At 40.8% G+C, this 10,111-nt stretch overlaps 1 protein-coding gene across 1 annotated transcript; it reads right to left on the bottom strand.

Annotated features, from left to right (window-relative positions):
• Positions 1-1,199: 1,199 nt before the first annotated feature.
• LOC149380554 (uncharacterized) lies at positions 1,200-9,146 on the bottom strand. The gene is made up of 7 exons (XM_089604172.1): positions 8,882-9,146; positions 8,612-8,676; positions 8,121-8,260; positions 2,208-2,505; positions 2,034-2,126; positions 1,857-1,961; positions 1,200-1,793 (listed from the first exon to the last, which is right to left on the bottom strand). Exons 1-7 carry the CDS (start codon positions 9,144-9,146, stop codon positions 1,212-1,214), a joined length of 1,548 nt encoding a protein of 515 aa, XP_089460298.1. The 3' UTR covers positions 1,200-1,211.
• Between the last annotated feature and the right edge of the window lie 965 nt (positions 9,147-10,111).

The raw sequence follows: 10,111 nt of genomic DNA, 5'->3' as shown, positions 1-10,111 counted from the left end.
AAGGCATAGAAACCTACCAATCTCAAAGTAGGGACTATATATGTCATTTTCTCTATCATTTCCGCTACTATAAGCAATATGTCGTTTATACTTTATAGTAATGTCTTGGAAACGACATCAATTGCCCACATATATAAGCTCCTTGTTTTGCTCAATAACAAAAGCGGCCTGATACAGGCTAGAGATCTTTCTAAAATAGCTCAGTTAATCGGCTAAATTACTCCTTAAGGACTAAAACTCAGTTCCAAATTTATCATTTGCTTTTAAGAAACGTTGTTATTTCCCGCAAAGACAATGCCAAAACGTAAAGCAAAGCAAATAAGACCTTCTCCATCGCCGACTAATAATATATTCTTCTACTAGATAATAATTCAACTCTGTACAAAATGCAGAGTAACTTATACATGAAGCAAGAAAAGAAAAGACCAATCACATAATGACAAGTCATCAAGGTGGTTATAACAAACTTAACAAACTAATACACAGCAAAGAATAAAAGCAAAGCATAAGCTATACTACCCGAAATACACACACATAAATCCTTATCACTACAACATTTACCGACGATTTTATTCGTCGGTAATAACCCTAAAATCGTCGCTAAATGTATTTAGCGACGATATTAGCGACGATAAAAATCGTCGCTAATTCGCCGTGCCTAAATATATTTAGCGACGATTTAATCGTCGGTAAATATTTAGCGACGATATTAGCGACGATAAAATCGTCCGTAAATGTTGTGACCAGAAGTTTTTTTTCATTTTGAAACAGACAATTAGCGACGAATTTGTCGTTGCTAATTACCGCGGGAAAAAATCCCGCGTCAATTAGCGACGACAAAGTCGTCGCTAAATGTTGTGACGAGAAGTTTTTTTCGTTGTGAAACAGAGTTTTAGCGACGATTTTGTCGTCGCTAATTCACGCGGGAATTTTTCCCGCGCCAATAAGGGACGACAAAGTCGTCGCTAAAAAGTTGTGTGAATGATATTTAGCGACGATTTTATCGTCGCTAATTATTATTGTTATAATTTTTTTTTCGTCGTTAATTATTTATTTTTTACGGTTTTTTTGTTGTGAAATTCTAAAATGAAAAATCATATAAAAACTAAATTATATTATCCAAATCAACAACTATATAAAATCCGGTTACGTACGTTTTCGGTTATCGAGAAATATGTAAATAATAAATAAACAAAACAACTAATAAACCACTAGTCGCGACGTTTGCTTTGTCGTCCCGCCACTCGTTTTCCCCCTCCTCGACGAGAAACGCTCTTCTGCTGGCGCTGAAGTTCTGCAGGCTGCGGCGTCGGAGTAGACTGACTTGGTCCGCCGGGCGTCGTCTGCTGGCTGGCGTCGGGAGTCCTCTGCTGGCCGCCCGTCGGAGTGCGGACGTCGGGCGTCGGAGTGTGGACGCCGGCCGTCGGAGTCTGCTGGCTGTGGGATGACGGAGCCTGCTGCGAACTCTGCGGAAATTGGGACATGAACGAGCTAAGGTTGAGGCCGGGCACCTGACTCTGTATTGTCTCGGCGAACGCGGCGAGGGTCGATGCCAACACCTCCTGCGAGACATATCCTGGTTGCGACGTCCCAGCCTCCGAACCGTAGACTTCGGCGACTTCAGCCGCCATCCGTGCTCCCTGTGGCACCAAACGTCCGACGCCGGTCAAGTGATCAGTCCGCGAACCCATAATATCGCGGATCGCCTGCTGCTCTAGAACGGAAATATCAACGTCCGCTCCTTGGTGCTCAGCCTCCGCTCGCAACGTGTTGAACCTAGCGACCAGTCGATCCTGATATAATTAACTAGTTAGTATATATTAATCGAAAAATAAGAAAAATAAATGTAAACTTACATAACGTGCGGAGGCTTCAGGAGTCAGCCATTCAGACTTGTCGGACTGATGTTGGCGCTTGTAGTTCGCAAACAAGCTCTCGAATGCGCCTGTCTCGACGCTCTTCTGCATGTAAACAAAACTTCAAGTGTTAGATAATTTTAACGATTTGATGTATCATATAAACATAAAACTTACGTTTTTCATGCGGTGGGTCGAGAACCCAATCGTCCCCTGTCGAGTCTTCGTCTTCTTCTTCGCGCGATTCGCCTTATTCTTCGCTTGTATAGCCTATTGTAATATAAGTAAACGTACACGTAAATAACAAATCGTTTAATAAACATTCGAGTAACGTAAATGATTCGATATTACCTTAAATTCATCGCTCGTATATCGTTGTATCAGCGTCTCCCATTCGGTGTCGAGCTTAACGGTCTTCGGTTTCAGCGACCGCGCCACCTGTACGCTGCTCTTGCAGTCGATGTCGAACCACGACCGCAATGTATGCCTCCAATCGCGAAGACGAGTCTTCGCGTCTCGAATGATTGCCGCATCGACAATCGCCTTCTTCTTCCCGGTTGCATCACCATCGACTCGAATGTCGTACTTGTCTCGAATCGCTGCTCGGATCTCGGCCTCCTTCGCCGGCCCCACGTTCGCATTCGTCCACCTTGGGACCGTAGGCGAGATCTTGTCTCGGACGACCAACCCGAGCGTGTTCGCAAACGTCGCGAGATCCGGATCCATCTCGCGCTCTGGCTGCAAGAACGACTGAAAGTCCTCGTTATAAATAACGACTTCCTTCACCCCGGGGCGCCGTGCACGCTCAGATCGAAGCCCGACCGTCGGCCCACGCACGGCCGGTTCGATATCCTCGTCTTCTTCTTCGACGCCATCACGTACGGGCGCCGACTGGCAATAATTCGGGAGACGGGCTAAGAAGTCATCCCCGCCTCCGCTGCCTCCAGCTCCTGTAGCCGCAGCCATCTGAAATTCAAAAAAAAAATTATTTGGTTATGCATTCTTAATGATTTAAATCAGTTAATTTAGTAAGTAAATGAAAAACGTTATATACTATCAATCATCGTCGTCTGACAAATCATCTTCTTCCATCAAATCTTCGTCCTCAGTTTCTTCATCATCGATAAACTCTTCTTCTTCAATATTCTCCAACAAGTTCACTGCGTCGTTGCTCACGGGCTCTGGTATCGCAGACTGATGACGCGTTAACAGTGAATCTAAATCTAACGGTTCTACTGAAAACTGAACTGAAGACGAAGATTGACCAAGAATGAGGTCAATATCAGGAAGATCCCACACATTTCGATGATTACACTCTTCGACGATTCGCCAATCAGGACCATTCAAGTTATCTTCCAAGTAGAAAACTTGTTTCGCTTGAGTTGCCAAAATAAATGGCTCGTCTTTGTACCATTCTTTTGCCACATACACGCTTGTCAAGTTATTGTCGTTGCGTGTCCTTTTCCTCGGATCTTGATCACCGAACCAACAACATTGAAATAAGACGACGCGACAATTGTTCTGATACGTCAAGACAATGACGTTTTCTACTTGACCGTAGAAGTCGTGACCTCCTTCACTTGGTACACATACCCCGCTATTCTGAGTTGTTCTTCTGCTATCACGTTGACGAGAGATAAATTTAACCCCGTTCACTACACAACACGGATACGTCTGTGGTGCGAAATGTGGTCCCAATGCCAATGCATATAATTCGGAGGTAACGGATAATCCGTCTTGGCTCATGCGAAATACCTACATACAACCATTAACGAGTCGGTTAGTAATTATCTCATATTTTTTGAGTTTGGTAGTGAAATACCTTTTCCCAAAACCACTTTGGGAACTCAAGTCGATGCGCTTCTTCAACATCTGGCCGACCTTCTAATTCCATGAGATCTATGTGTTCACTGAAATAAAATTCATGTTCATTTAATACATCACTTCGTATAAATATAATTCAAGTTCATTTATTTCACTCATTTACCTCATGAAATCGTCAATTTCGGGACAATTTCGTAAAATGTACCACTCAGCGAGCAATCGTATATTCTCATCTAAGCGTATCGTGGTCATCTTCCCGTAAGGCCGACAACTTGATGACTGAAACACCGATAACTCCCGTTCGACACCTTCGAAGTTAGACGCGACGTCTGTTCGTTGGGGCATGTTGAAACGATTCTCAACGCTTTCTAGATACCTTGAGCAGAATGTCAATGCTTCATCTACAACATAGGCTTCGGCAATTGAACCCTCTGGTCTAGCTCGATTACGCACAAAGTTCTTGAGCGTTCCAAGGTATCTCTCAAATGGGTACATCCACCGCATATGAACTGGACCTCCGTTAATTGCCTCCTCCGGTAGATGCATTACCAAATGAACCATGATTGTGAAGAAATCAGGCGGGAAAATTCGTTCCAACTTACACAATATAAGCTTCACATCCTCTTGCGCCTTCTCAATGTCTGAAATTACCAGCGTTCTAGAGCAAATAAGTCTGAAGAAGTTGCAGAGCTCTATTATGGCATCTCGAATTGTTCGCTCCAGAAAAGGACGAATAGCAGGAGCCAATAGGCGCTGCATAATCACGTGACAATCGTGAGACTTCAAACCCGTCAACCTCCCATCCGCGGTAACATTCTTCTTCAAATTCCCCGCAAAACCATCGGGAAATCTGACAGATCTCAAGAACTCAGTAAACCGCTTCCGTTATGAAGGTGTCAGAGTGTATGACGAAGGCGGTTTCATCCATCTATCTCCTTCTTGGTATAAATGAAGCTCGTGCCTTATGTTCCAGTCCGCCAAAGTCAACCGCGCCTTATCTGTGTCTTTCGTCTTCCCCTCGATGTTCAGCAAGGTACCCAGAAGATTGTCGCATACATTCTTTTCTATATGCATTACATCGAGGTTATGCTTCAGCGTAAGACTCGACCAATACGGCAACTCGAAGAAAATACTTTTCTTTGTCCAATTCAGCTCACTCGCATCGCGCTTTCGTTTCTTCCCGCCGAAGTCAGGGTGCTTCCCCGGGGTTGCATCTCCCACTAATCGCAATTGTCGAAGTATATCGCTCGCTGATTTTCTCACTGGTGGTCGTCGTTTCTCATTTCGTACCTTGTACAGTTTGCTCTTCCTCATCGGGTGTAACAACGGCAAGAATCGACGATGATCGTAGTAAACAATCTTGTTTCGAGCCTTGAAAGATGGTGTGTCGTTGTTACACGTCGGACAAGCAAGGTACCCTTGACCACTCCATCCCGACAAACTGCTTCTCGCTGGAAAATCATTCACCGTCCATAGAAGTACGGAAAACAACCTGAATAGCTCACCGGTCGAACCATCTCTCAACACAACACCGGTTTCCCACAATTCCTTCAGCTCATCAATCAGCGGTCGTAAGAAAACATCCATGTCTTTACCCGGCGCACTACTACCTGGTATAAGCAATGTTAACATCAAGTACGATGTTTTCATGCACAACCACGGCGGTAAATTGTACGCAGTCAAGACTACCGGCCACATACTGTACGATAAACTCATGTCACCAAATGGGTTGAAACCATCGGCGGCAAGTCCAAGCCGGACGTTCCTCGGTTCTGTCGCAAACATGGGATATTTTCGGTCGATCTCCTTCCACGTTGCTCCGTCAGCAGGATGTCGCAGTACACCATCCTCTTTAATGCGTTCATTCTCGTGCCACTGCATCTCTAGAGCTGTGTGCCGACTCGCGTACAGTCGCTTAAGTCGATCTTTCAGTGGAAAGTAGCGCAACACTTTATGCGCTACTTTTTTTCCACCGTCTTTCATCAGCCACCGACTCTCATTACAAACTGGACACTCGTCTAGATTGGCGTTGTCCTTCCAAAACAACGCGCAATCGTGTTTGCAAACGTGAATCGACTCGTAACCCATACCAAATCGACGCAATTTCGCCTTTGCTTCATAATGTGACTCTGGAATCGTGTTGTCGATCGGATGAGATTTTTTCAGTACTTTCAGAAGCTGATCAAACGACTTATTCGTCCACTTGTTCATCACTTTCAAATGCATCAACGTGACAACAAATGAGAGTGACGAATACTCCGTACAACCCGGCCATAATTTTGTGTTCAGGTCGCTGAAAAGGTCATCGAACTGTCCACTCTGGTATTCTGCATTCGGGTCAATACTGTCATCGTCACCGTCTACGTCGTTGTGATCTAAGATATCGTGTACAGCATCAAACATCCCTCCTCCTCTGTACTCCGTCTGATACTGCATTACGTCATCTTCTTCCTCCCCGTGAAAGTTCCACCTCGTGTAATTCCTCTTAAATCCTCTGATAAAGAGATGATTCTCTATATCAGGAATTTTTTGCATCAACACGTTGTTACACCTCTTGCATGGACACTTCACTCGTCCTTCGACATTTACGTGTTGTCGGGCCATTGCCATGAACTCTGTCATGCCAGCCGCAAACTCAACGCTTAAACGTTGGTCCTCGATTATCCAATTCCTATTTGGATAACTCATTTTACCTATAGATTGAACATTTCAAAATTTAGTAGTTTTCGGATTTTATTTTATAATTTCACGATCGATCCTACCGAAATTTCGACAGAACCTCCCCTATAAACTTAACAACCCGGCATCAAGCCTTTAACTTTAAAACCAGCATAGAAACATCCTAAAACTAACAATAAATCCAACCTCAGTGGTTCGATTATTAAAATTCATAATCCATCACATTTTTAATCATTTCTAACAACAATTAAATACAATTCCATTTAATTTACATAAACTAACTAATTGTTTTTACATAATTTTACCAAATATAAAATTTATAACAAATATATAATTCATTTATAATTTATAAAATTTATAACAAATATTTATAATTCACTTATAATTTATAAAATTTATATTTGGTATAACAAATATATAATTCTAAAAATATAAATTATAACAAATTTATAAACTAAAAATATATAATTCATTTATAACTAAAATTATAACTAAAAAATATATAACAAACATTTATAACTAAAATTATATAATTCATTTATAACTAATTTATAACAAATATATAACTAAAGTTTATAATCCTATAACTAATTAAAATAAATTTATAACTAAAGTTTATAATCCTATATATATTAATCATATACAACTAATATATAACTAATATATACATAAATTTATAACTAATATATATTAATCCTATAACTAACTAACTAATATATATATATATATATATATATATATATATATAGTTTTTAAAAAAAAAAACTTACCGATCAAGATCAAGAGGGAGAGCGCGCGCGGCCAGAGAAGGGGAGCGGCGTCGGCGTCGGTGGTGGAGCGGCGTCGGCGTCGGCGTCGGCGGCGGAGCGGCGGAGGAGCGGCGGAGGATGAGCTGTAATGGGAGAGAGAGGGACTTTAGGAGAGAGATGTGAGGAGAGAGAGAGAAGTAGTGAGGAGAGAGACTTACCGGCGAGGCACACGGCGGAGGAGCGTCGGCGACACACGGCGGACGAGGCACACAGCGGAGGAGGGAGAAAGTAGAGAGAGAAAGTAGAATTTAGGGTTTCTGAGCGAATGGGGAAGATGGGTCGCGATCTGGTTTTTAAAGACATTTACCGACGATTTTATCGTCGCTAATTGATTCATAATCGTCGCTAAATGAACTTACGTTAACCAGACATTTAGCGACGATTAAATCGTCGCTATTAGTAAATTTCACATATTTAGCGACGATTTTATCGTCGCTAAATCATTTCGTTTTAATTTAATGGGAGGGATTTTTCCCTCTTTAAAATTCGTCATAACTTTGATGACCTTTAGCGACGATTATTTCGTCGCTAATTGTATAGCGACGATAAAACAATCTTTAGCGACGACTTTATCGTCGCTAAATGTTTTCGTCTTAATTAAATTGGAGGGATTTTTCCCTCTTTAAAATTCGAAATTAATTCAACATTTTTAGCGACGAAATTGTCGTCGCTAAATGAATTCAGAAATAATTAGCGACGACTTTATCGTCGCTAATTATTTTCCCGCGAACTTAGCGACGACAAAAAAGAATTAGCGACGATTAGGTCGTCGCTAATTATCTTTGCCGCCAAACTTCAATATTTTTCGCACCAAAGAATTAGCAACGATTTTATCGTCGCTAAAAGGGTTATTAGCGACGATTTATTAGCGACGACTAAATCGTCGCTAATAGTTTCGTCGCTAAATGTGATATTTCTTGTAGTGAATATTCTCAGCCTCCACTCCAACAACTCTTCTCCCGCGAAATCCCCCTTTTGAATTCGCTTCGTCAGAGAAATCTCGCTCCCGAGGCTCCACAAGATGCCTTGTGTCACAAGCAACAAGAAATCAACAGGCTCTTGTGTTATGAACTTTCCTGGATTTGTAGAAATCTGAAACAACAAACTCAGACCCAAAAATACCTTGCAATGCAAGCAACTCACGCAAAACAATCAAACGAACAAAATTAAGCGAAATTGAAAGAAGGGACACGACGATTTATCCTGGTTCGGTGTTAGAATTGACCTACGTCCAGCGTTTGGGGTTTCTTCACTATCTTGGAGATCCAAACTCCTCGTTGATACATATTACAAGCGTTTACACCCGAGAACTCAACGTTTAACTACTCTAAACGTTCCCTCTCTCTCTCTAAAACACTTTCTCTCACTACAAGGACTCTCTATGACACAGAATGAATGAATTAATTACAACAGATCAACACCTATCGCTATTTAAAGACAAACAGACGATGACTTCCAACACAAGTCATGAAGATCCAACGGTCGAAGACAGTTGCATAATTCTTTAACTGATTCAAACAGAATTTCCAACTGTTATAAATCAGTTATAAGACTATCCACGTGTCTGAGGATGACTTGATCACATCACAACAATTCTCCACCTTGATCTATGTCATCTCTGATCATGTAGCTTAGAAACCCCAAAACTCATCTACTCAGCTTTTCCACAGTTTTCAACATTGACTATTTTCAAGCAATGTTGAAACTTTGAACCTAGCAAGGGCTTTGTCATCATGTCAGCTGGGTTGTCCTCAGTACTAATATTCATCACCTTGACACTCCCTGCATTGACCACATCTCTAACAAAATGAAGCTTCACATCTATATGTTTTGACCTTTCATGAAACACCTGATGTTTGGCTAAATGGAGAGCACTCTGGCTATCACTGAACACAGTTACTTGGTCCTGTCTGTAGCCAAGTTCAGTCAATAAACCCTTCATCCACAGAGCTTCCTTGACTGCCTCAGTGATTGCCATGTACTCAGTTTCAGTTGTTGAAAGTGCCACCACTGACTGAAAGAGTAGACTTCCAGCTCACAACTCCTCCACACACAGTGAAGATATAACCAGTGAGAGATTTCCTGGTGTCCAAACTTCCTGCATAGTCTGAATCGGCATGAAATTTTTGACTTCCATGCATGCTTTTTCTTTCAGCCAATCTCAGCTGTGCATATCACAAAATCTTCTTCTTCATGTCTCTTCACGTCCATAATCTTGGTCACCCATGATGAAAAGCTCTGATAAAATATTTCCATACAGATGAGGGATTATAATGTTCTTGTATTAATCAATGGTAAAAATAAATTTGGATAAATTTAGTTTATATCCACAATTTTTATAAATTACATATCAAGTCTAAAACACTGCATAGGTCGACACAAAAGTATGTACGAGACTACTATTTTAACACCAGTTAAGACATACTTCTCGTGATATATTTTAGGGTTCATTAGGTAAATAACCCCATTTACAGTTTGATATTGTTAAATATATAGTCAAGGTTTCGTAAATATTAAGTAAATAGCCACGTCCATGTATTTACATGTGTAAATTGACAGTAAATACCCTCATTTTTTTTTATTTCAATGAAAGGGTAAATTAAGAATGTCACGTCATCATTATGGTTTTTTTTACCTAAAATTTACGAAATATTGGTTATATATCGATTTCAAACGTTTAGTTGGCTAATTATCTAATTTTTTGTATATTTTAATTTAATAGTATATTGTGGAGCACAGTCTGTTGTTATTAATTAAAAATACAGCTGTATGTTAATTTTAGAAGAAAACAAGTTGGACTTTAATTTAATTTTAAATTGTCTATATTTTATGTGACAATGACCCTCATACGAAATTTAATCGAGGTACCATTGTCGGGTTTTAACCCAGAATCACTTATATATTATAAACATAAGAAATTAAATTTTGGGAAAACAATAGCCA

This window comes from Urtica dioica, chromosome 12, assembly GCF_054948205.1.
Source record: "Urtica dioica subsp. dioica isolate 48M chromosome 12, U.dioica_male_clone48M_v1_H2, whole genome shotgun sequence".
NCBI lineage: Eukaryota > Viridiplantae > Streptophyta > Magnoliopsida > Rosales > Urticaceae > Urtica > Urtica dioica.
Note: the sequence above shows the minus strand (reverse complement) of the source record. Positions and strands in the feature narration are given on the sequence as shown.